The sequence below is a fragment of the Vespa velutina genome, chromosome 14, assembly GCF_912470025.1.
Source record: "Vespa velutina chromosome 14, iVesVel2.1, whole genome shotgun sequence".
NCBI lineage: Eukaryota > Metazoa > Arthropoda > Insecta > Hymenoptera > Vespidae > Vespa > Vespa velutina.
This window is the reverse complement of record NC_062201.1, coordinates 2,817,338-2,844,837: the sequence shown is the minus strand read 5'-3', so window position 1 is coordinate 2,844,837 and position 27,500 is coordinate 2,817,338. Positions and strand designations below refer to the sequence as shown.

General features: G+C 27.9%; 2 protein-coding genes across 7 annotated transcripts in view; both read right to left on the bottom strand.

The window, feature by feature from the left end:
- Positions 1–17,441, bottom strand: part of LOC124954154 — a 34,628-nt gene extending 17,187 nt beyond the window's left edge. The window contains exons 1-15 of one of the 3 annotated variants that reach the window (XM_047506632.1): positions 16,934–17,441; positions 11,387–11,569; positions 10,807–10,947; positions 9,157–9,192; positions 7,729–7,911; positions 7,423–7,566; positions 7,105–7,287; positions 6,838–6,969; positions 6,304–6,618; positions 5,803–5,985; positions 5,581–5,712; positions 4,863–5,177; positions 4,221–4,550; positions 3,461–3,781; positions 2,757–2,939 (exon numbers count right to left, since the gene is read on the bottom strand). In XM_047506632.1, coding sequence (XP_047362588.1) covers positions 2,757–2,939; positions 3,461–3,781; positions 4,221–4,550; positions 4,863–5,177; positions 5,581–5,712; positions 5,803–5,985; positions 6,304–6,618; positions 6,838–6,969; positions 7,105–7,287; positions 7,423–7,566; positions 7,729–7,911; positions 9,157–9,192; positions 10,807–10,947; positions 11,387–11,569; positions 16,934–17,288 — 3,136 coding nt within the window. In that variant the 5' untranslated portion in view covers positions 17,289–17,441. The remainder of the gene's footprint in view (positions 1–2,756; positions 2,940–3,460; positions 3,782–4,220; positions 4,551–4,862; positions 5,178–5,580; positions 5,713–5,802; positions 5,986–6,303; positions 6,619–6,837; positions 6,970–7,104; positions 7,288–7,422; positions 7,567–7,728; positions 7,912–9,156; positions 9,193–10,806; positions 10,948–11,386; positions 11,570–16,933) is intronic. The other 2 variants (XM_047506635.1, XM_047506633.1) reach the window with 2 other exon arrangements.
- A 1,671-nt stretch (positions 17,442–19,112) lies between these two features.
- Positions 19,113–27,500, bottom strand: part of LOC124954039 (putative mediator of RNA polymerase II transcription subunit 26) — a 10,917-nt gene continuing 2,529 nt past the window's right edge. For 2 of the 4 annotated variants that reach the window (XM_047506277.1, XM_047506278.1), the window contains exons 2-16: positions 26,414–26,732; positions 25,003–25,376; positions 24,834–24,894; positions 24,438–24,686; positions 23,760–24,027; positions 23,285–23,655; positions 22,565–22,996; positions 22,286–22,459; positions 22,035–22,202; positions 21,698–21,949; positions 21,241–21,527; positions 21,043–21,145; positions 20,731–20,925; positions 19,567–20,571; positions 19,113–19,485 (exon numbers count right to left, since the gene is read on the bottom strand). In XM_047506277.1, coding sequence (XP_047362233.1) covers positions 19,393–19,485; positions 19,567–20,571; positions 20,731–20,925; positions 21,043–21,145; positions 21,241–21,527; positions 21,698–21,949; positions 22,035–22,202; positions 22,286–22,459; positions 22,565–22,996; positions 23,285–23,655; positions 23,760–24,027; positions 24,438–24,686; positions 24,834–24,894; positions 25,003–25,376; positions 26,414–26,644 — 4,263 coding nt within the window. In that variant the 5' untranslated portion in view covers positions 26,645–26,732 and the 3' untranslated portion in view covers positions 19,113–19,392. The remainder of the gene's footprint in view (positions 19,486–19,566; positions 20,572–20,730; positions 20,926–21,042; positions 21,146–21,240; positions 21,528–21,697; positions 21,950–22,034; positions 22,203–22,285; positions 22,460–22,564; positions 22,997–23,284; positions 23,656–23,759; positions 24,028–24,437; positions 24,687–24,833; positions 24,895–25,002; positions 25,377–26,413; positions 26,733–27,500) is intronic. The other 2 variants (XM_047506279.1, XM_047506281.1) reach the window with 2 other exon arrangements.

The window sequence follows — 27,500 nt, the reverse complement described above, 5'->3', positions numbered from 1 at the left end:
TCATCGTCGTCGTCCTCGTCATTTTCGTCATCGTCATCGTCATCGTCATCGTCGTCTTCGTCGTCATCATCGTCGTCGTCATCATCATCATCATCATCATCATCATCATCATCATCATCATCATCATCATCATCATCATCATCATCATCATCATCATCATCATCATCATCATTATCATTACCTGCATATTAACAGGATCATCGATAACAGTTGTCGTCTTTTATCAAATATATGATATATAACGTGTATCTACGTTTTTTGTGATCGATAAGGCCTCGGTTTTTTTTCTTTTTTTTATTTTTTTTTTTTTTTTTTTTTTTTTTAATTGGATATACGAAGCACGTTTAAAAATAGCAATATTATTTAGAGTTCGCTTCCTATTTTTTTTTTTTTTTTTTTTTTTTTTTTTTTTTTTTTTTTTACGTAATCCGATAGTTCCTCGCATTAATTATTTATTACAGTAGACGGATGGTTATCAGATATATATATATATATATATTTTTTTTTCTTTTTTTTTCTTTTTCTTTTTATGTGTGTGCGTGTATGTATGTGTATATATATATATATGTACATGTTCGTCCGATTAAGTCTAGTGTAAATTTTGAGTTTGATTAACGCTGATTAACACCGTTGTTAAAAAAAAAAAAAATATATATATATATATATATATATATATATATTTACACATAACGACAAAAAAATAGACGTGTACATGTCAAACACATAGAGAAATATTTTTATCTACGAAATTTTGTGTTTCAAGGTAAATATGTATACTATGCACAAAACATTGATTTTGTTTAGAATTGTGTTGTTTTTTTTTTTTTTTTTTTTTTTTTTTTTTTTTTTTTATCCATAAACATACACGCATACTATGTAATTCGTATGTGTAATTTTGTTTAATGACAATGATATTCCATTATTAATATTCTTTTTTTTTTTTTTTTTTTTTTTTTTCTCAAATAATATGTAATTATATCTCGCGTTTGTGTTAAGATTAAAAAAAAAAAAAAGAAAACAAAAAAAAAGAAAAAAAAAGATTGTGTTATTGAGCGCGTTTTTGCAAAAAGTGAGTAGCGTAGAAAAAGAAAAGAATAGATAAAAAGCTTTCTTACGTATCAAATTATATACGTACTTATATGTGTGAGTTCAAATAGAGTTAGCGAAATTTTTTTGATCGTTCTTTTTTTTTTTTTTTTTTTTTATATATATATTTTTTTCTCCTTTTTTATTTATTTTCTTTTTTTTTTTACCAGAAAGTTTGATTATTCATTCATTATATTTTATAATAATAGTTTATAATCGAACTTTCTGAGACATTTTAGATTTTTGTTGTTGTCGCAAATTTTAAATATTCCCTTTTTTCTATTCTCACCACCGCTGTGATCATTATTTTTTTTTATTTTTTATTTTTTTTTTTTTTTTTTTTTTTATAATGTTAACGTAACAATTATAAAACACGTGGATTTGGATTCTTAGAATAACATGAAATTATTGACAATGATTTTTGGAACAGTGATTCTCAACGTTTTACATTTCACGTAACTGAAACTGAAAATATATCCTACAATTGATGTATTTTTTATAGAAATAAATATAACTACAGTTATAATATAATAGTGACAATAAAATAAAATAAAATAAAAACAGAAAATATATATATATATATATATATATATATATATTTATATATATGCACATTAAATTTTGTATTCACATACAGGGTGTTCCAAAATGATTGACCTATACTTTAAGAACGTATAATCTCCCCGTATATCGATAAAGAAAAGAAAAGAAAAAGAAAAAAAAAAATGTTATAAACAATTTTAACAAACTTCATAAAATTTATAAATATCTCTTAGGATAATTGTAAATATATTAATATAAATGTATATAGATAAAAGTTATATCGCGAAGTCAAACGTTGAAAATCCCTTTTTTTAAAGGATAATATTATGGTGATCGCGGTGGTGATAGAATGACGGGAGTTATCACTTTAGCGCGTGTATTATATTGATAATACGGTGGTATAGTCACAACCGAGATTAACGTCACAAAAAACAGTACACCAGTAATAATAATCATGATCCTAGAAATTTCCTTACTTTTTTGTTCGATTAACCATTCCAGAACTCTCTCCTCGTTCTTAAGATTGCCTATAAAAGGTACACACGCATATAAAAATGAGAAACTCTTTCGGTTTGGCATACCGAAATCTTTTTTCATCAAGATTAGATCATCGGGGTTGGGGGGGCATGTCGGGCGCGTCTTTTTGTCTCTACAAGAATGCTCAAAAATGCATTACATACAAGTCTGCAATATAGGATAATTAGAATAATTATTCTAAGTGTAGAATAATTTTTTTTTTTTTTTTTTTTTTTTTTGGAAAAAGATAAAAACGAAATAAAAAATTTTTTATACGAATTAAATAAATTAACTCAAAGATCATAATTCTCACGTGAATTGTTTTTTGAACTTCAACTATCAATTTCCATTGTGTGTTTGAAAATATTTAAAGAGGGATATTATAGAAAATAAAAAAAAAAAAGAAAAAAAAAAATAAGAAACGAAAGAAAAGTATATATGTAGGGATGTATAATACTGGTAGAAATAATTATTCTTTTTCTTTTCTTTTTTCTTTTTTTTTTTTTTTCTTTTTTATATGTATATATGTAGGAAATGAAATAATATTGCACCGACTATCTTTCTCGACTCTGCATTTAATGACCAAGCGAAATGAAGCACACCAAGCTTACCGTCGTACATGATTGGAACACCGGTCTCGTAGTAAATCAATGCTGGAAAGGAGAAGACACCGATTTCGGCTGCCAATTTAGCATCGTTCGATTTAACGAACTGTATCCCGTGCTTATCTGTATCATCGTCAATCGTTTCTAATTCCTCCAATATTTCTGCACAGGTATCGCAATCATCATCGTCTAAGCGTAGACAAAAATGAAACAATAACAAGACAATTTATTACAATAATCTATCATAATTATATATATTATTTTCTTTTGGATATATTAATATAATATATAATTAAATATTATTATTATATATTAATTATATTATTTAAATTAATATAAAAAAATTAATTATATACGAATATATATTAATTAACTAATTATTATATAATAATAATAATATAAATATATATATATATATAAGTGTATATATATATATATATATTTTTTTTTTTGTAATTTCTTTTATTCCATTTTATTTGTTATATATAGTATTGGATTTTAATATAACGATCAATGTTTATAGATCGTAAGAATATATATTATAGATTTTTTCTTTTTTTTTCTTTTTTTTTCCTTTTTTCTTTTGATGGATTAATTAGATGAAAGTAATACTTTGAGAATAAATCAAAAAAGCAAAAAAAAAAAAAAGGAAAGAAAAGTAGAAAGAGGACGAAGAAAAAAATGGATATTATAAAAAAAGAAAAACTTACAGAAAAATACAGCGAGATGTTCTACATCGTTAATAAGCATTTGTAATGTTTTCCTATCAGCGCTCTCGATAACATCGGGCGTTGAACTTCGTAGATCTAATAACCAATCTAAAATAGCTTCCTCGTGCATCATATCTCCTGTATAAAACTGACGAAATTTGTGCCTGTAAAATGCAAGAGCTGGTAGCCCAGGTAAATCGTATTCCTTTTCAATGCCCTCGTCAGATATTTTAACAAAATCGATATTCTTCTCTTCGCACTCGTCGTCAATGTTTTCTAACTCTTGAAGCATTTTCTGACTCTTTTTGTCACCTTCCTTATCTGCGTTAATTTTATATTTATTAATTTATTCGAAAGGAAAAGATAATAATTTAAAGGAAAATTAATGAGATAAGAGATAGGTCTTTGTATAGGATAAGATTTAAAAATTTTCAAATGGACCTAACATGTACATCGTGTAAAGATAAAAATTAAATCATTCTTTTTTGAGACTTTCTAGTTTCAATCTTTTTTTTTTTTTTTTTTTTTGGTTAGATCGTCGAACTACAAATCTCAAAAAAAGTCTCAAAAGGAAGATTAATTATTCGATCTTATAATCACTTATGAACTTTTGACCCCGTTTAAGGACTTTTGATCCTCTCTATATCATAAATTAAATATATACATATGTTATAAGTAAGAGAGACAGATACAAAGGCAAATAAATAGGTATAAATAGGTATATAAAGGCAAATAATAGGTATGAATAATGTATACTTACAAAAGAAAACAACAACATAATCGTTCTCATCCAAAATATTTTCCAACAGTTTGGTATTAACTTCCTCGATTTTCCCTGGTATCTCCAGTGTATTTTCGTCAGTGATCCAAGAGAGAACTTCGTCCTCGTCATCAAGATCACCAGGATATATCAAAGGTTCTTTGTTTCTGAAGAAAGCCAAAGTTGGGAAGTTTTTAATACCATATTTTTTGGCAAGTGGCATATCTTCCGTCGTCACGAAAATTATACCAGCTTCGTCTAATTCGTCATCGATATTTTCTAATTCTAAGAGAACGTTATCGCAGCTTTCACCTTCGTCGCAGCTTCCACCTATTCAACAAAATTAATTTATCACAAATTTTTCTTATACATATATATATATATATTAATTAATTTAATATGATCTAATAAGAATTTTCATGGCGATTATTTTTAATATTCTAATTTAATCTAATCTTAATTGATTAAAGCCATATTCATTATATGAAAAAAAATTGATCCGGAAAAAGGAAAATAATTATTTTGATCCAACAAGAATTTTCACATAGAAAATATTTGTAATATAATGAATATTTTTAATTAGAAACAATATAATATTATCTCATAGAAGATATATATTTTTTTTTTTTTTATGTAACTTACTAAAATACACCACAACATATTCGTGTTCGTTTATGAGATCGGTTAGAATTTCATCCGTGACCTCTTCGATCGTGGCAGTGTTTTTCTGTTCGATCAACCATTCCAAAACTTCATCTTCGTTGAGAAGATCACCTTCGTAAATAGCTGGAATCTTATCTTCGAAATAAACTAAAGTAGGAAGATGATCGATACCATACTCCTTTGCCTCAGCATCATTATCCATTCTAATGATAACGATGCCTTCCTTTTCGAGTTCATCGTCGATATTTTCTAATTCGTTTAGAATACGTATATCCTGCTTGTCATCTTTGTCATCTAATCGAACACAAATTTATATCCTTTAATGTTCGAAGAAAACGATAAAATAAAAATTAACGAAGAGAATCAATAGGTTCGTATAAATGATTTTCAATATTATAATTGATGATCGAAGAAAATTTTTATTTTTCATATCGTAAAAAATATCCTATGCTGATAATTTTTAAGATTATAATTAAAAGTCGATAATTTTTATTTTTCAAATCGTAAGAAGTTTCCTAAGTTTATTGTTTTACGATCTAAAAGAAAAGAAAAAGAAAAAAAGAAAAGAAAAAATAAAATAAAAGAAAAAATTAAAATCAGCCTAAAATTTCTCGCGAGAATTTAATTGACCTGTATGAACTTTTGGCCCCAGACTGTACTATTCATCTAAACGGTATATATATTTATAGTTTCTTACAAAAAAGGACAGCAAGATACGGCGAAGTTTCAATAAGCTTTTCCATCATCTCATCCGTAACTTCAGGTATCTCGGTATGTTTTTTCTGATGTAATAACCATCCCAATAATTGATCTTCGTTCATTAGATCGCCTATAGATAGATAGATGAATAGGATCATAATTTTATTCAATATTTTAAAGATATGAAAAATTTTTTAGAATTTATCATTCAAGTATTTACCTTCGTAAACGTGAGGTATTCTTTTTTCAAAGAAAACCAATGTTGGAAGATTTTCAATCCCATATTCCTTAGCTTCATCTAAATCATGAATCTTGACAAAGGCTATATTATGTTGATCGCAATCGTCGTCAATATTTTCCAACTCGCCAAGGACCTTTTGACTTTTCTTTTGATCTTTGTCGTCTATACGAAAAAAAAAAAAAAAAAGAAAAGAAAAAAAAGAAAAAAAAAAAGAAAGAAAAAAAAAGGTAAAAGAAAACAAAAAAAAAGGGAGAGAAAGAAAAAAGAATTACATATATACGAATATCGATAAAGATTAGAAAAAGATATTATGGTAATTAGATATAATTTTTTATCTATGTATATATATATATATATATATATATATATATATATATATATATATGTATATATATGTATATATATGTATCTTAATGGGAAAGGGAGAGGGAGGAGGGAGGTCGATTAATAGACGACCCTTGTTAACAATTAATTACTAACAAAAAAGTACGGCTACGTGCGGCATTTTTTCAATAATCATGTCTAACACCTCGTTGGTGATATCCTCTATTTGTTCGCTCTTCTGTTGTTGTTCCAACCACTTCAATACCTTCTCCTCGTCCTCCAAGTTACCCTCGTACAACGTTGGTATTCCTTTTTCGAAATAAAGCATAGTTGGTATTTTCTCGATACCATACTCCTTTGCTTCTTCGACATTATCAATCTTAACAAATGTAACACCCAATTGATCGCACTCGTCATCAATGTTTTCCAATTCGTTTAAAATCCTTTGTGACTTTCGATCGTTGTTGTCATCTTATTGTAAAAAAAAAAAAACAAAGAATAAAAAAAAAAAGAAAGAAAGAAAACAATTAGCAAGATAGATATATATGTAGATTGAACGATGAATTAATTAAAAACGATTTATTAATCTTTTTAATATTAAAAATTAAAATTATTTGATATTTACTATTGATTGATATTAATTGATTGATATATTTAATATCAAAAGATATTTAATTTCAAAATTCTTACAAAATAGAACGGCCAATGTTTTTCCATCTTTTATCAAACGATCTAACATCTCGTCGGTAACATCTTCTATCTCATCCTTTTCCAATTGCGATAACAACCATTCCAATATCTCATCCTCGTTTTCGACGTCGCCTGAAATTAAGATTTAAAAAAAAAAAAAATACAAAAAAAAAAAAAAAGAAAGAAAAAAAAAACAACAAAGACCAGATGAATAGTAACCGGAAAAAATAATTACGAATTTCTATCATCTCCATTCCACCTACCTACCGTCATAAACATTTGGTATTTGCTTTTCAAAATATACAATCGCTGGTACATAATCTAAACCGAACTCCTTCGCTGCTTTTTCATCGTCGATCTTGACAAATTGTATCCCATGTTTGTCCAAATCGTCATCTATTTTTTCAAGCTCGTTCAATACTTGCATCGAATCCTCGTCACCATGATCGTCTATTATAAATACAATTATTCATTTATATATAAAAGAGAATATTACATTTTGATATCTGTCTGTCCCTATGTGTCTGTGTGCGTATGTATAAACGATAAAAAAAAATATATATATATATATATATATACACTTACAAAATAAAACGACCAGGTTATCGATGTTTCCAATCAATGTGTTCAACGTTTTTGATGTAACATCTTCGATGACGTCTTCCTCATCGCCTGTACTTTTATTTGCTACTAACCATTCCAATACGTCTTCCTCTTTGCTTAATTCGTCTATACGATCATTAAGATTAAATTAAATATAATATAATTTTTTATTAATGATTTATATTAAGGAAAGATTTATTAATGAAATATTTATTAGTGAAACGTTGTTTCAAGTGAAACATTTCTAATAGAAACATTTCTAGTTTAATATTTACGATAGATACTCACGTTCGTAGATGATTGGAATTTGATGTCTATAATAAACTAGAGCCGGTAAGGGTCCAAGATTATATTCTTCAGCAAGCTGTTCATCAGCAATTTTGACAAAACCAATACCCAATTGATCAGCCTCGTCATCGATATTTTCCAATTCTTGAAGTGCCTTCAAGCATTTCTTGCAGTCTGGCTTGTCTGTCCCATTTGAAATAAATCGATAGATTACAAATTTTAGTCTATTTTTGTATTTTGTTAAAAAAAAAAAAAAAAAAAAGAAAAAAAAAAGAAAGAAAGAAAAAAAAAGAAAAAAAAAAGAAAAGGAAAAAAGAGAAAAAGAGAGAAAGAAAAAGACGCACTCTCTCTCACTCTCTCTCTCTCTCTCTCTCTCTCTCTTTCTCTTTCTCTCGCGCTATATGTATTATTAAAGTGCAATGAATTTAAAAAAAAAAAAAAAGAAAAAAAAGACAATGTACATAGCAAAATATGCAATGTAAAGTATATAATAAAATTATATACTTTATCGATTGAATCGATGATTGCGAGTAAATTGGAGAAAAAAGTAAAATACAAGTACATATATTTCAAGAGAAAAGAGAATAAATATGGATTTATTTGTTGTTGATAGATCCGGGATGACTAATAACTACAACGAAAAACCTAAAAAAAAAAAAAAAAAAGAAAAAAAAAAGAAAAAAGAAAAAATTGTCTTCTTGGCTCTTGTTGCGATCTCCTCTTGGCATTGACTAAAATTCTTCAAGATTAATATACGCATATTACACATATATATATATATATATATATATATATATATATATATATATATATATATATATAATGTATATAATATATACGTTCTGTAAAGAGAAAAAAAAAAAAAAAAAGAAGAATGAAAAAAAAAGAATGAAAAGAAAGGACAAAGAATAACGAAATGTTATTTAATTGTTAAAAGCAATTATAATTTGCAAATGTGTGTTTTATAGGTATCATCTATCTATGTATACACAGTCATACACAAATAACATAGATGCCAAACAATAAACAAATAATGGACAAAGGACACATTATATATGACATATATTTATGGGATTTATTTATTTATTTATTTTATTTATTTATTTTTTTTTTTTTTTTTCTAAGAAAAAGACCAAATCTGTTAATGACAAAAATGATGAGTGCAATCGTAAAAAGCAAAGAAAAGAAAAAAAGGGAAAATAAAAAGAAAAAAAAAAAAAAAAGAAGAACAAAACAAAAAGAAATAAAAGAAAAGAGAATATGTCAGACGAAGGAAACATCAACTATTAAAGCAAGGTTTATGTTAATATACATAAAAAAAAAAAAAACATGTATAACATATAAATACATATACATATATACGTATGAAAGCTCTAATGTAAGAGGTAAAAAGGGATTTGGTAGAGTTTCTTTTGAATGTGTACTTACTAGAACCGGCGCCAGCACACCGCTGCGTATCAGGACCTATCCACATTAACACACACAAGAACGTTTCACATGTATGTAATATTTACAAGTATTGTCATAATGCAACAACGGGTCGCAAAGCGAAACGTCCGACATTTTGATCAATTTACAAAGCTCCTAAAGTTTATTCATAACATGATTTTAATTATTGCATTAGACAAATTTAGCTTTGCCCGACGAGAGTCATGATTATATTGAATATATTAATAAATAAATAATTAATAAATATATAATAAGTAATTAATTAATTAATTAATTAATTAATTAATCGATCGATCGTTTGATTGACCGATCTAATATGATATTATTTTTACTCGTTATATCTTTAATTTGTTCTAAGGTAATTAAATCTTTCAATACTTGCAATCACAACTTTCGTCACGCAACATTAATGATGCCAGCAGAAAAGAGTGTGTGCGTTGTTTTCTTTTTATTAGACAATTATCAAATGTAAACTGTATGCTTATATATATATATATATGTTTATTTATCCATGTGTACATATTTATATATCTGTATATATAGATATATACATATATATATATATATATTTTCGTGGTCTTTGCGATACGTTATGAGCGCACCTCGTTTTATTGGTAATTAATTAATTTAAAAAAAGAGACATAGAGACAAATTATTACAGAATTATTACAGAAAGAATAAGTAGAAACAAATACTGACAATAGGAGGAAAGATTGTATGACAATTGTATGTGAGACATTGTATGTGAGAATAACAATTAATAACATATTTTATATATATATATATATATATATATATATATATATAAAATTATGATGAATATTTTTTATTGTGTTCTTTTTTTTTTTTTTTAGAGACGACAAGTTAAAAAGTGTATGTTAAAAAGCGCGGGATAAGGATCGGGGAGTATGAGAATGGAAAAATGAATTAAAAAAGGAAAAAAAAAAAATAAAGAAAAGGACAATTGCAAAATTAATGTCACAGTAAATTAAAGCTATTATCCTGAATTATGTTGGATTTTTTTTTTTTTTTTTTTTAGGGAGATTTTAGACTTCTAATCAGGCTTGTATTATAGTTTTACGAGTTAGTCTTATTGTTTTACAATGATTTGATAAATGAAACGAAAGAAAGAAAAGAAATGAGAAATTCGTCTAAAACATCTGGAAATAGTGCAATTGATATATAATAATCTTTGCTAATAAAATAATAAAAAAAGAAAAAAAAATTTATATAAATCATTTTTAATAAAATTTTTAATCAATCCTGTTGTATTATGTAGATTGTCATCTTGAATATCGATCTATTGATACATTATCTCTTTGTTATCATTTTTGATTGAATGTTTTCTCTTCTCCTAAGTAATAACAATAATAATAAAAATAATAATAATAATCATCATCATCATCATCATCATCATAATAATATGTAATATAATTACTTTATAATAATCGATGAATTTTACTTTATGATGAAGAAATGATTCTCCTGATATGATGCTGATTAGAATGAGATTGAAAATGAGAAGAAACGAGAAATGAGAATATTAAATTGTACGAAGGGAAGAGAGAAGAAATGAAAAAAAAAAAAAAAAAAAAGACAGAGAGAGATGGAGAAAGTAGAAAAACTCACAGAAAAGAACCGCCACGAAATCCGTATCCTCGACAATTTTATCCAGAATTTTAGCATTTACTTCTTCTATCCGATCTGGTAAATCCATTGCCTCTAAACTTGTAAGAAAATCTAAAACGTTTTCTTCGTCCATCAAGTCTCCTAAAATGGTGATGAATGTCGTTCGTAGAAATGTTTTTATTTTCAAGGATATAATGACATATGAAAAAATAATTTGAATTATTTATGTATCTTTTTTTTTTTCTTTTTTTTATCTTTTTTCTTTTTTGACGAAATTTTCACGAAATACTATACAATTAAATAATTATTTATATAACTTTATGATTGTTTTTTTTTTGTTTTCTTTTTATTTTATTTTTTTATTTTTTTTTTTTTTTTGGTTTTCTTTGTTTTTGCAATTTTGCTAAAGTACTTTTACGAGTGTATTTAAAAAAAAAAAAGAAAAGTTATAGATAGAGGGTGGGATTTATTTTTTGTTTCGTTTTGTTTTTTTAAGAATAGGTAGTATCGTTTGCTTAAAAAAAGAAAAAGAAAAAAAAAAAGAAAAAAAAAAGAAAGAAAGAATTGGTTCTAATCTCACCATCGTATATGATAGGTTCTTTTTCACGGAAATACGTGAGGGCAGGGAAATTTTTAATTCCATACTGTTTCGCAACTCTTTTATCGTTGATTTTAACAAAATCGACTCCAAAGTGATCCGTGTCATCGTCTATTTTTTCCAATTCAGCTAATACTTTGTCGCAGGTCGTACAACTTCTCGCATCTGTAATGAATCAATTATAATATGTTATTTAATTATTTAAAATTAATAATAATAATAATAATAATAATAATAATAATAATAATAATAATAAAAATAATATATAATGATTTAAAAATATAAATATAAATAGTATAGTAAAATCAATGAAATATATGTGTGTATATATATATTTTTTCTTTTTTATATAATAATAATAATAATAATAATAATAATAATTATAATAATAATATATCATCTTAAAATTAAAAGTACATTTTTTTTTTTAGAATAATATCATAATTAATTTATAAAGACATATATATATATATATATATATATATATATATATATATATATATATGTTTTTAGATATTAATTGATCATTAAGAATTAATAAACAGACAATACATTAACAATATATTCTTTCTAATAATTTCGAAGAAAAAAAGAAAAGAAAAAAAAAAAAAGAACTTTTATTTATACGTATAAAAGTAAATAACATAATTTCGTCGCAAGACTTCAGATAAAACATAAACTCTGTAAAGTAAACTTTTATAAAACTTTTTATTTCAAGTTATATTCATCAGAATTTTATTCGTTGATATATATATATATATATATATATATATATATATATATTTTTTTTTTTTTTTTTAATCTTTGCCTTATCATATTCAAGAACGTCTCGAGCTTCAGGTTCATTGAAAATTCAGCCCGCACTCTTGCATTTTATGTTTTTCATCAGAGTCTTGGCAGACTTCTTCGAGCTCTTTGCCGGCTCTATTTGCGGTGTCGGCTGACCGCTCTAACCGAGTATTCGGTTACAATTGTTGAATATGGAACGTTTTACAATTAATTGGCATAAATAAGTTAAACAAGATTGTACGCAAGTTGGCCTATTACCATTCCATATTAGGATATTTGAATAATATGTTTTCTTTTTTCTTTTTTTTTTTTTTTTTTGCATAAACATCCAATTTTATTATGTATCATTCTAAAAGAAAATATTCCCTCAATTAACGAAAACTATCAAGATAATTTTTAATGAATAATAATTTATGTCACATAATTATGATACAATGTCGCATGTTAAAACAATCATCCCCTCCCTCCACCCTTCTTCACACGCGTTAACAAAAATTTCAATTGATCTGTAAGTTGTATCATTAAAAAAAAAAAAAAAAAAAAAAAAAAAAAAAATAAACGGATATAAATTATATTCTGTATTTAAAAATCTCACACTATCAGTTTTATTTTTAGATGTCAAACAATTAAAGTTAAGATTTAAAAAAAAAAAAAAAAAAAAAAAAAAAAAAAAAAAAAGAGACCACGAGAAAAATCTCAATGGATTTACAAACATCAAGTATGTGTGATGAAGTTGCAATTTACGGATAAATTATATTCTTTATCGATATATCATTAAATGTCATTATTAATTATAGATGACGTATTATCATTAATCAATTGACAAAAATTGTGAAAGCTGGATTTTTTGAACAACAAAAAGGACAACGTCGACGACGACAAAAGAGAAGAAAAATAATGGGGAGGAAAAAAGAAGAAAAAAAAAAAAAAAAGAAATTAAAAAACAACCCTCACCGTTGCCATTTTTAAGATGACAAATATCTGGCAATAGGGTTCAGTCGAGGAGGAGACACGATATGGAGAGAAGAAAGGAAAAAAGGAAAAAAGAAAAGATAGAAAAAAAAAGGGAAAGAAAATCAGGGCATATAAAGAGAAAATATACTATAGAGTTGAGGGTTTTTTTTCTTTTTTTTTTTCTTTTTTTTTTTTTTGTTTGTTTGCCTGGCAGTAGACAAACGCGAGAATAAGAAATAGAAAAAGAAGAAGAAGAAGAAGAAGAAAAGGCACAAGAAGAAGAAGAAGAAGAAGAAAAAAAGGAAAAGAAAAAGATAGCCTCTGAGGCGGCACGAGACGATGAGAGCGGGAGAACGTGCCAGCTGGAAATAGGTTCGACGTGAGAGCTCGTGGTCCGGGTCCTCCTCCTTTACGTATACACGCGTATAAAGTGCGTTCGAAGACATCGTCGACGAACCGCAACGATTTGTTGCCCGGGGTTCTACACGAAACCTTTCTTACTTCTCATCTTTATCTTTTTCTCTCTCTCTCTCTTTTTTTTCCTTTTCCTTTTTTCGTAACTTTTTCCTTCTTCCCTCTCTTTTCTTCTCATCTTCTTTCCTTCCTTTCCTCTTCTGTTTTTTTTTCTTCATCTTCTTCATCTTCATCTTTAACTTCCTCTTCCTCCTCCTCCTCCTCCTCCTCCTCCTCTTCTTCTTCCACTTCTACCGGATAATAATTTTCTTCATCTTTTTATTCGATCACGTGACTAAGCCAATAGCAACATACATAAGTGGTAAACGTATGTATCATCGAAATTCATAGACACAGGGTAGTAGTGAAGCTTTTCTGATTAGTTGGGTAGCACGAAAGAGGGAGAAAGAAAGAGAGATAGAGAAATAGATAGATAGATAGAGGGAAAGAGAGAGAGAGAGAGAGAGGGAGAGAGAGGCTTGGAGGCAAAAGCCAAAATAACTCGAACGGGTTCTAAATGCGGCAGAGTGCCGGCCTTGCTACAGCGCCTTTAAGAATCAAGTACCCACTCTCTAGACTGATTCCTATATACGAAATTCGTACGATATATGTATTTACATATATATCGTTTTTCCACATAACGATAATCATTCTCATAAATATAATGATTTCCATTCTTTTTATTTATTAATTTTATTTATTTCTTTATTTTTTCTTTCCCCCCATTTTTTTCGTTCTTTCTTTTCTTTCTTTTTCAAAAATCACGCATTACATATGTTCGTACGCTGATCTTCATACGCCTGTATGTATGTGCATGTTAAAGTTATGTCAATTTTTTAAAAAGTTTCAAAAATTCTCTCGTATTAATTCATATATCTTCGATTAAATCTCTCATGGTTTATATTCAAAAGAAATATATCTTCAATTCGTCATCGGATCGATTTTTATTCGTTGTCTCTTTTTTTTTTGTTTCTTTTTTTTATTATTCCCTCTCTCTCTCTCTTTTTATATATATATATATATATATTCGTTGAGTTACTATTACGAAGCATACAATGCTTACAATCTCGAAGAGTTACTATTACGAAGCACGTGTGTGTTATATCCCACATCGTTATATTATTTCCCCTCCCCCTTCCCCCGGCTCTCTTCTCCCTTTAAACTATCTCTCTTCTTCCATAATTCATTATGATAAAGCACATATCGCGTATAATTATGTATGTATGTACAATCGGAATTTCTTTCTCACTGGGTGGATTAAACTTGGCAGAAACAGCGAAAATTCTCTGTATCTGTTATATCACATAGGAGAGTTACCTTGATGTCTCTCTTTCTAGAGAAAGAGAGAGAGAGAGAGAGAGAGAGAGAGAGAGAGAGAGAGAAAGAGAAGGTCATAATTCCTTCTTAAATCATGTACATACAGTGATCATGAATTCGAGATAGTAAATGATTTTCCATCCAAAGCGTTAGTTAGTTAAAGTGTAGTATTTAAAATTTTATACTATTTCTTAAGACGAGAATCAAGTGCCAAGTTAATCCGAAGTCGCTGAACCGAATGATATGTAACCTTTTAATGGAGTTCATTATTGTGAATTTAATTTGATTCATTTAATTCGCAAAATTTCAACTTCGTGCGTTGTAGATTTGGGTGGATTTTTCATTAAAAAAAAAAAAAAAAAAAAAAAAAGGAAATAAAAAGGAGAAAGAATTTTTTATACGAATAAAATCATCGATCAATCGACTTATTATCCTTTCTATATTATTTTCAATAAAATTCATAGTTATATAATCTCTTTCCCGTATGAATCAGCATCGCTCGAGAGAAAGAGAATGAAAAGAAAATGGAAAAAGAAAAAAAAGGAAAGAAAAATATATAAAAGATATGAAATTTATAAAAATTATACGCACCCGCGCACACGTGCCCAGGCGCATACACATATACGTATACATATACATATACGCATGAACACGTATGCACGTCCACGTGGTTTGAAAACGTATAATATCATCGTATCATTTTCGATCGCTATTAATTCTTAATTCTAATTATTGTGAAAATAAATTAAAAAAAAAAAAGAATGAAAAAATAAAGAGAAAGAAATGGAGAAAAATTTTTTTTATAATATACGATTAAGACGCTCAATTCTATTTATGAATATTAATATGTTTTCCTTTGAGGAGTAATGAAAATTAATTATGCGTTAAGAAAAAAGGAAGGAAAAGGAAATGAAAAGAAAAAGTTAACACGATGTAATATGATCGCCAATAGTAGTAGTAGTAGTAGTAGTAGTAGTAGTAGTAGTAGTAGTAACCTATAAGTAGAACCGACCTGGCGGGTTCCTTTTTGATTCAAATAAATTTTCCAAGGTGAACGTATGGCTCTTGATATCATCCATATCATTTTTCCGAGGAATCTGTCTGTTAACAACCCACGTTAATAAACGTGAGAGAAAGCTTAATGTTAACAACCACCGACCAAACAGACTCCTCTCTCTTTCTCTATCTCTCTCTCCATATATATATATATATATATGTACGTATACGTATATATCTATATCTAAAACGTAAAATACAAGATTTTATTTTCCTCCCCCTCTATAATATTCCTTATGTTTGTATTCGTAACAATGTAATTACGATTACGTTAACGTTTATGCAATAAGATATACGAAGAGAAGAAGTTAAATATTCTTGAAATCCTTCCAATAAATTCTCTTCCTAACGTTTACGTCAGCGCATCGCTATCCTGCAAAACAGTATTATAGAACTATGTTATGTTCACGATTACGAGCTATGAATGACGACGATTCGATAGGTGTATAGTTGAAAACGACCTGACGGCCATATTCTAAATAAACGTTAAAATAATTTCCGATTTTATATAATTCTAAGATAACATTAATCGATCCTTTGAAACATCAGTGAGATATAATAATAATAATAATAATAATAATAATAATAATAATAATAATAATAATAATCACTATTAATGATAATTTCGATCCGATAGTTCAAACACTTTTTTTTTTATTTTTAAAACAATGCGAGCCTGGTAGATGTCTCTCTCTCTCTCTCTCTCTCTCTCTTTTTCTTTCTCTCCCTCCTTCCCTCCCTCTCTTTCTATCTATCTCTTTCTATTTTTTTTTTTCTTTTCATATCCCTTGTTTATTAACAATAGAAAGAAAGTATATAACGACACTATTAATCAGTCACAATAAAAAATGGAATTATTTGTATATATCAACGATGACGATATATATATATATATATATATATATATATATATATATATATATATATACATATATGGTTTGAACAATGGCTGACACTTACACCAAAACACAGCAACGAAATCCTTATCATTAAGGATTCTCTCGAGTTGTTTGGCAGTAACTTCTTCGATCACAGATTCCCCGTCCTTGTTAGCACCACCGGTCTTACTACCACCCCGAGATCCTGAAGTATCGTCATGTTGTTTCGTCCTTGCGACGGCGTCGACGCGACCGATCGTTCCCGTTAACGCGAGGAAAACCGTCAAAATGATTAACATCGTTTTTAAGGATATTAACGAAGAGGAGAAGAAGGAGCCAGCCGTAGTTATGCTATTACTACTCCGCCTTCTTCTTCGCCAGCACCAACACCACCGACCGAATCTTACCGCCGAACCGTCGTCGTTCCCCGTCGACATCGTCGCACTGACTAACACGCCTTAGCTATTTTTGAATTTTCGGACAGCGAGTTTGCCACCGTTACGATCACAACGACGACAACGACAACGACAACGAAAACGACAACGACAACGACAACGGATGAAGATGAGGATGAAGATGAGGATGACCAACGTAACGCAACGTACAGCAATGTCTATGAGAAAAACGATACATATATACATACATACCATACATACATACCATACATAGATACGCATGTACATATATATGTATACACATATACATATACCCTCTTTTCTATTATCATCTTGTCTACCGGATTCCTTTATAGTTTCCTTCCGTTTCATCTTATTGGATTAAGCATTTAGAAATAGTTAGAGATTATCTGTTATTTAGATGAAAATTCTTTTCTAGATTTTAACGTCTATTATTAACATTTTCTTTCCTTCCTTCCTTCCTTCCTTCCTTCCTTCCTTCTCTTTTCCTTTCTTTTTCTTTTTCTTTTATTTCCTTTTCCTTTTTTTTTTTTTTCCTTTTCTTCGAAGAAGGTTTTATAATTATCTTGGAATAATCTTCGATGTGATAACGATACTTTCATTTAATCTTTTTTCAATGACATCATTACATTTCAGATTGTCGTTTGGTATTAATAGGACAGGGAAAATAGAAATGGTTTGTTTTATTGAATAATTTTTTATTTGGATTTATATTTTTAGAATAAAAATATCAGTGTAATTTTATTGATTGTATTTGATTAGGACGAGGGGAGTGAGGGGTGGAAGTGGGGGAGAGGAGTTGGGTTGAGGGAAATGTCATAGGTTTGAAACGTTTCGACAGCTACGTTTTTTCTTTTTCTTTTTTTTTTTTTTAAATATATTGCGTCATGATTCGCGTCGTAATTTATATTTTTTCCTTAATTTTCATAAATTCTAAACGATCGTCAGTAACATAATTGAAATTTTAAATGGATTGAAGGATGTTAATACCAATATTATTAATTTATTCGTATCTATGAATAATGTCTTACGTGATAACGCGTAGCTTTATTTTAAAACTTTTCTATCATTTTCGACATTTGACATTATTATTTTTAAATAATAAGAAAAGAAGAAAGGGTATTATTTAGAAATTTTATTTAGATATACGGATACTGACACATCTGATAGACTTAGAAATTTATATTGTAGAGTTAATATGTCGTTGTAATTTTCTTTTCTTTTTTTACAATGGAAAAAAAAAAAAAAAAAAAAAAAAATTATTAACGAGTCACGTGCTTTATTATTCACAAAAATTATATATTTAAATCATACAATATTTTTACGTCCGATATATATTTTATATTATTTTTATACAATTATAAAAATGTATAGAACAATTGCATTAATTATATCAACAAAATGTAATAATGGTAATATAATTATATAAATGTGATAATAATTTTAATATCAAGAATTAAAATTATGAGAATTGTTTATATACGCTTGATTGAATTTCTTCTTTTGTATTCTATAATTATAATTCAAAAATACTTCAAATTGTAAACTCGATGTTTTTCGGTCTCTAAACTCTGGCCGTTATTAATATCACAATATAAAAATACTATGAAATGTGACGCCAGAAAGATCTCGATTATATTGGGATTTGATACTATGACTTTTGAGATACAAATACGGTGTGGGAAAGATCACAATAAAATATCCATATTTTATCGATTATATTTCTTATTTGTAGATTATAAATATACGTGAGGAAAAATTGAAGAGAAGACTCTATATATATATATATATATATGTGTATATATATATATATATACATACATTATATTTATATATATATATATATATCTGGGATATTATATTTATTATAACCATTGGATCATCATGATACATCTTTGGTAACATTAAGTTTGATTAAATTTGTACATTTCATTCATTCTTAATTATAAATAGGAACAACAGATAATATGTCAACAATCTTATTAATGCTTAAACACGAAGTACCGGTAAAAAATAGACTAAAAAAAAAAAAAAAAAAGAAAAAGAAGAAGAATTATAAACAATAATGGATTTATCATTTGTATATTTTCTTTAGTTTTTTAATTCTCGTAGGATCCATTATGATTTATTTATCATCATCGACTGATTTATCGGTATCCTTATCTTCACTCGACGTTTGATGATTTTTATTATCTTCGTTACAGGATGATGCATTTCCCTATTAAACGATAATTATATTAATATAGAAAAATTTTATTTGTATATTTTTATAGATTAAAATTTTAATCGATAATAATACCTGAATAAGATTGGACGAAGCGGTGGTTGTTGATCTTAATTGTCGATTTTGCAGAACGTCCGGAACTGGAGCCGATGGTTCACCATAAGTTTCATGTAATGCTTCCAATCTCGTGCTAAGTGCAGAACCTCTTCTATTAGTATCATTCATCTTTTTCATCAACCATTCAGCTTGTTCTTCCAAACGTTTTAATCTGTCAGCACGTGCCGTCAATACTTGTTCAGGTGTATTAATTAAATCCGTCTTTGATTTCGATTCCTTTTCATTCTCAGTATCTTCGTTCTTGACAGAAGATACCTCTTCGTTGGAATCTTTCGAGTCTAAATTCAATGTCGATTTATTATCGTTATCGTTAATATTTTTTAATAATAATGACGATGACGATGATGACGACGATGATTCGTCCTCGTTTATATTCATTAAAACAGATGGTCTATCGTCTATCGTCGAATTAATTTCATTCGATACATTTAATATCGGTGTAAACAATTGATTAGTCGATGAATTGTTATTTTTTGTTACAGGAAATGGTCCAATCGAAAATATTGGCGTTGGACTTGATGATATCAATGGAATATCATTATTAGATACATTTTCAATTATCATAGTTACGTCGTTCTTAGATATAACATTATTTCGATTCTCTGATGTATCATTCGAATTTAATTTTATTGTCATTTCGACATTGTCATTAGTAACGTTAGAAATATCCAATGTATTTCTATCGGACGTAGAATAACACGATTGAATATCTATATTATCTTTCGTTTCGTTATTACTATGACAGTTTATTTCGATCGATAGATCATCATTATGATCCTGTTGATTATCTTCGGATGTTACGTTATCGATGTAACTTATAAATGGCAATGTAATGTTTTCTCTTGAATTGAATTCGTCGCTACTTGATTCTCCGTCATCGTCGATCCTTATAAGATTACGTATTACGGTGGTCAAAGCTTGATCCAAGGGATCTAAAGATTGTTGCAAAACATCTGACGCGAGCTATAAAAGACAAATAAACAAATAAGAAAAGAAAAAAAAAAAGAGAGAAAAAAGAAGAAAGTCTTATCGATTATTATTATTATTATTATTATTATTATTATTGTTATAACAATGTAAAATTTGATTAATGAAAATAAAAGAAAAAAAGGAAAGACGTACGTTAGATTCTCGAGTAGTTGTAGGTTCCATTGATGATACCGTATCCAAGATCTTAACATCATCTAATTTAGTATCTTGTTTAGATACGGATACTTGAATCGTTGAAGCAATAGAAGAACTATCCTCTTCTAATTCGTTATCATTAGAAGATTGTTCTAACTCTGCCGTTGACATTGTCGTAGTTTTGGGACTTTCCTAAAACGTTAATTAAACGATCTGATTTATTTAAATGAACGCATTTTATATCCTAATAAAAATTATAATTATTTAATCTATTAATATAGTATTATAGATAAGATTATCGTCATTGACCTTTCTATTTCTTCTTGTTAAACCCATTCGGACTCTGTCTTCGACAGTTTCATCCTCTTCGTCGGTATCATCGCCTCGTTCATCGCTAAATCCACTCTCGGCGCTAAATTAATAGTATTTAAATAAATAGGAAATATGCGTACCTATGATGATTACAAATGATAAATGTATAAAATTAATATTGAGAAATATATTTACCTGTTATTAACAGAATCATGTACGGATAACATTTTTCTTGCCGCAAATTCACGTCTCAAACTGCGCCATTCTAATTCGGTATTAGTATTCTTCTGTCTCGCCGATTCCCATTTTTCTCTGCAATATTCCAATTCTAATTTCAATTCCTGTAACATCTTACGTTTTTGTTGTAACTCGTATCTGAGAATTTTCTCATGCGTATGCAATTGCTGATGTTGTGCTTGCATTCGTCCAACAATATTCCATGTCTTGCTTAATTCGGCAGTAACATCTGACAGTCTCTTTTCCTATAAATATATATATATATATATATATATATATATGTGTGTGTGTGTATATATATATAAACGTATAAATATTTATTGGAAAAGAAAAACAATAGGAAAAAGAAAGAAAGAAAGAAAGAAAGAAAGAAAGAAAGAGAAATATTACAAATAACAAAATCATATAAACTTGCCTGTTCACCTAGTTTGCTTTCCAAATGTGTATTCAATTGTTTCATTCGATTCATTTCCTTTTCCAAATGTTTCTTCTCAAGGATTAATTCCTTCAAATGAATGTAAGTCTTACTAACCGATATAACCAATTTCGGGCCAGTTGGTGTGTCGACCGATTTGTAACAACTGTTTGAATCCGAGGAGGAAGTTGCCGATGCATTTTGCGAGGCAGCAGCATGACAACTCAATAGCTCCAACAAAACGCGCCATACCTTTGTTGTTGACAAATAAAAGAAGATAAAGAAAGAAAACAAAACTGATAATGTATTGATAAAAAAAAAAAAAAAAAAAAGAAACCTTCGGTAAATTGTGAGCAATTTCCTCGTGCTGTTGATCGTCCTCATTACGTTTTTGTAATCCTTTATTACCGTCAACCTGTTCCACCAGATCCAACAATAGTTTTGGAAGTGCAGCAGCCTCGGTTCCATTGTCCCTAGCTATGTCAGTTATGAGATCACGATTTTCCTAATTGATAAAAATAACATCAAAAATAATATAATTATTTATATGTCTACGAACGAATGATTGCAAAATTAATTGATTGATACCTGTAATAATTGTGACAATCTGTCGAGATCCATGTCGGCGGAAGAAGCTCCTAAAAGCATTTGAGTGAACAAACTATTGATCAGGGACATTTGATTTTGTAGATCCCTACAATCTGCTTTTGTCAAACCCAATTGAGATTCCAAATTTGAGATCTCCGTATCTTGCGCGTCGATCTATGAAAATGATGGATTTAGGTATTACAAAAGTATTGATATATATATATATATTTTCAAAATAATAATAATAATAATAATAATAATAATAATAATAATAACAACCTTTTCCTCAGCTTTTCTGAGATCTTCTTCCAAACCTTCGCATTCCTTCGACGAATGTTTCAGATTTTCTTTGACGTCGATTAGCTCTTTAATCGCGGCATCCTTCAATTCGTTTAATACTCTTAATCTTTCGTTATACAAACTCTTCAAACTGTTTATACTTTCCAATTGACGTTCACATTCGGCGCTAACGTCGTCCTTATAATCCAAAAAGCTTCTGTCATTTAATCGTGCAAGATTACGCGCTAGATTATCCTTTAATTCATTGGCACGATGTTCACGTGTATTCAATGTATCTCTAGTTTTGTTCGTGACGTCTGTTAAACAACGAATTATGTATCGGTGCTGTTCTGGTTCGCTTTCGAGTTGATAACGTAGATCATCCACTTTTTCGATTTGAAAACGAATATTGTTACGTAATTCATCAGAAACCTAAAGAAGAAAAGAAAAGCAACAAAAAAAAAAAAAAACAGAAAAAAAGGGGAAAAGGAAAGAGAAAAAAACAGAAAAGAAAGAAAAGAAAGAAGAGAGAAAAAGGTACAATACCAACAAAACAAAGAAAAAATAAAATACTTGATGCAAATACTTTATTATCTATTATTATTTTTTATTTCTTTTTCTTTTTCTTTTAATCCATATTATTAAATGATAATAGATAATAAAATAAACGCGTTTATTGCATTTAAATTAATTTATAAATACTTTTGTAAAAAGTTTTACCTTTAAGATACTACTGAGACGTTGAACCTCGATACGTCTAAGTAACATTTCATTATCTGTATCCAAATCCTCATCGATGGATTTAGATCTTTTACCATTTCTTTCGACGGATGTTACAATACTAATATCATTTTGATTAACAGATTGTGTACCAGATTTTATCAGATCAAGTACTCTTGATGTTTCGGAATGAGCTTCCTTTTCTGCTTCCAATTCTTGCCTAAGCCTTTCCATTTCCGATGATACAGCAGCGATTGCTCTTTGTCTTGCTTCTCTCTTCAATATTAATTCTTTTTTAAATAAATCCATAACGATCGTACGATCTGCCGTAGAATCTTCCGATATATTATTATCCGTTGTTCCCGTAGATTCTAATAATATTATTATAATTTGTTCGATAATTATTTTCTTTATTAAATTAATAAAATTATTTGATATCTTAATTTATCAATTTTTTTATTTAAAAAATTATTACCAACGTCATCTTTATTTAATGAAATAATCTCCTCGTTAATTTTCTTCATATCAGTCTTCATACCCTCCCTCAGTCTTTGAATCTCATTCAGTGCATCGTCCAAAATCTTCATATGTTTCTTCTTATCAGATATTTCCTCGGCCAACTGTGCGTTCAACATTAATACCTTCTCATTCTCAATATCCTTAATCTGTTCCTTTTCTATAATAATCCTTTTCAAATCGCTCTCTAAACCTTTTATCCGAGCCTCGGCTATATCTTTTTCCAACTGAAACGAGATCATTTCCTTCAACAACATCTTTCCCATTTCGTTTTTAAATTAATCGAAGTTTACATTTAATAACTTCTCATGCTGTTTTTTTTCTTTTCTTTTTTTTTTCTTTTTTTTTTTTGTTACGTTCGTTCAAACTCCACTCTGAATTTCAACAATTACTTTCGCAACGTCTACATATGCGTGTTAAGAAATATAAAGCAATTTCTTTTCTTTTTCTCTTTCATCTTTTTGCTGATATTCGTTAAAAAAAAAAAAAAAAGAGAGACACACATACAAAAACAAAAAAAGAAGAAAATATGTAAAATCAATCGTGGCTCGATTAGAAATTAAAAGGCGAGATATTATAATAGGCAATCGGTAAAATCGAAATCTGTAAATGTCGGTATCAATGTATCATAAATTACCTCGTAATCCTTACATAACTTTTCTATATATATCTTTTGTTCCACGATATTAGCATTTAATCTTTCATTAGCATTTTGATATTCAATTTTGTCAGCTTTCAATTCACGTATTTCCTCGTATAATTGTAAAATTTCGTCATTGGTAAATCTATCGGCGTGTCCTTGATCATGCTTGTCGTAAGATCTCATTCTCCTTTCGATTATTTTATCCGAATTTATGTTGGAGGATGATCTTGTCGTTTCCGTCACCTATTTTTTTTTTTTTTTTTTTTTTTTTTTAAGGAAAAACAAAATACATTTTCGAATCAGAAAATTAGGATACGAATAAAATGAATCAAAAGAAAAAAGAAGAAGAAGAAGAAGAAAAGAGAGTAAAATCTGATAAATAATACTTGCTCCTTTATTTTCATTATTCCTAACGATTGTATCATCATCCTGAGAATTCGTCGGGTATTCCCTATAATATCGATTAATACGTGAAAACGATTCTTCTTTAGAATATTCATTAGATTTGTTTAATTTTACGTGAATTGATCTATCCCGAATGTTATTTCTTTGTTCGTACCGAAAACAATTGGATCTATCGGATATAAAACTTTCCAATCTATCGATTCGACGTTCAAACTTCCTTCTTATATCATCATCCTCTTCGTTTAATTCTCCTTTCGTATCCTGACTGATCAGTCTTTTTCTCGTTGCAATATTTAACGAAGTTAATTCGTTATTATTAGAAATGATTTTCTGTGTACTTCTTTCCCTTTGTAATTCTAGATAGAGTCCCTCCAATTGTGCCAAGGCCGTTGTATGAGCATTGGCCAATTGTTGATTAGCCTTAGCTAATTGTAAAATTATCTGCGAAAGCTCCATATTTTCATTATTTTGCAACCTCAACGTAGAATTTTTAGATTCTCCAATTGTTCTTCGCGTGGCATAAGTCATCTGTAATGATCGATTGTAGATAATTATTTAATGATTATTTGAAAAATTATTTTGTAAATTGGAACGAAATAATTTATACTATCGTTAAAGAATTATATATATATATATATATATATATAATTGATGATCATGATCATGATTCAGAGGTATTTTCCAACTATGCATATACAGAAATTGTTATAGTATTTGGATATAAGCCAATTTGTCCGTCCAACTATGGCAAATGAGAATGAAAAGCACGTGCAAGGATATACAGTGATATTTGAATTAAATTTAATTGTCTTATTTATCTTTTTATGTTTTTAATTTTTTTTTTTATTATTTATTTTTTAATTTATTAATTTTTAATTTTTAATTTTTTTCTTTTCTCTGTCTTTCAAATACTGACACGCAGTAAGAATTAATCTCGTTAAGGCTTGATTTTTTTTAATATTACATTGTTTTTAGAATTAAACGACCATTATGTGTTTCCAAAAAATTAGAATTTAAATAAAAATTAGAACTTAGATAGAATATATATATATATAAAGAAAGAAAAACAGAGAAAGAGAGAGAGAGAGAGAGAGAGAGAGAAAATCGTAAAAGCAAGAAATTGCAATTAGAAAATTTATTCTATCGACTTGATACAGTCAAGTGTCTTTATTATTTTAACAAATTTAAAAAAAACAAAAAATGCTATTTACTTCCAACCGAATGAAAAGAATTCGAATGTTTCCTTTGAAAATATATTTTATTCGTAAGATAAATTAATAAACGTTCGAAATTTTTTCTACTACGATTATTTGATAACGTCGATTATTTTAGAGATATGCGAAATAATAATATAAAAGAAAAAAAAAAAAAAAAGGAAATTAGTAATTCTGATTGGAAAATATTTCATTATATTGAGAATTACTTGATTAAGTAGCATTTCGTATTAATGAATAAATTTTCATAATTCTTTAACGAATACAATTGAACGAAATATAAACGTTAAATATTGTCGAATGAATAATTAAATAAAAAATTATTGAAATTATTGTATATCAGAGGATAACCTGTGTACGAGATTCTCCAGCAATGTTGTAACCAGTAGTTCTCATTGTATCTTCATTCGCATCGCCAATGGAATGAGAATTATTAGTATCTTCGGTGAAATTAACTTCGATTGAATTTTCAGTGTTTCTTGTTCTCGTAGGAACCGATGACGAAGACGACGATGACGTAGAAGAAGGAGAAGAAGAAGAAGAAGAAGATGGCAAAATATTACTAGTATTGGCTGCACCCATATCCTCTTATTATAAGTATTCGTGTCGATGACGAAATACAAGTTTCGACTTTCGGAAATAATAAGAATTTATTTGTCTGCGAAACTATCTGAAAAGATATTATTGCGATGCATATAAGACTTAATTTTAATTTTATAAATAGAATAACCTTAGATCACTATTTTCACGAATATATTTCTTTATAAATAAATACTTCTTCTATTTTCTTTTTTTTTTTTTTTTTTTTTTTTTTTTTTTTTGTTTCTTTTCTTTATTTTTATTTTTTCATCTTTTCTTCGAACGTTTCGCAATATGGTGAAATAAAATTGCGTGATACAGGAAGAACACATTTCGTGAGATAAATTTGATTAATAATTTAAAAATAGTTTTTCTAGGAAATATATATATATATATATTCCACGAATAAAAAAAAAATATATATATATATATATATTTTCTTTTTTTTTTTTTTAATATTTTCTGAGATATATTCAAAGAATATATTTTTGATGACACGAATTTGATTAATAATTGAAAAATAACTCTGTAATGTTCCTTTTTTTTTCCTTTTATTTTTCTTTTTCTTTTCGATGTTCGGTGATATAGAAAAAAAAAAAAAAAAGAAAAAAGAAAGAAAGAAAAAGAAAGAAAAGAGAAAATAGACAAGGGAAGAATAGAAAGAGAAAACGAAGAAAGAAAAATATGGATAAGGGCCAAGAGGAACGAAATTGGAATAAAGGGAATCTGTTAAATGAAAGCAGAACGAGCGAGATTATCGTGAGCTAATTCAAAAGATATTGCAAATTGGCATTGGAAATAAAAAAGGTGAACAACAATGTTTCAATGATAATCGATCTATCGAACATTTGCACGATCG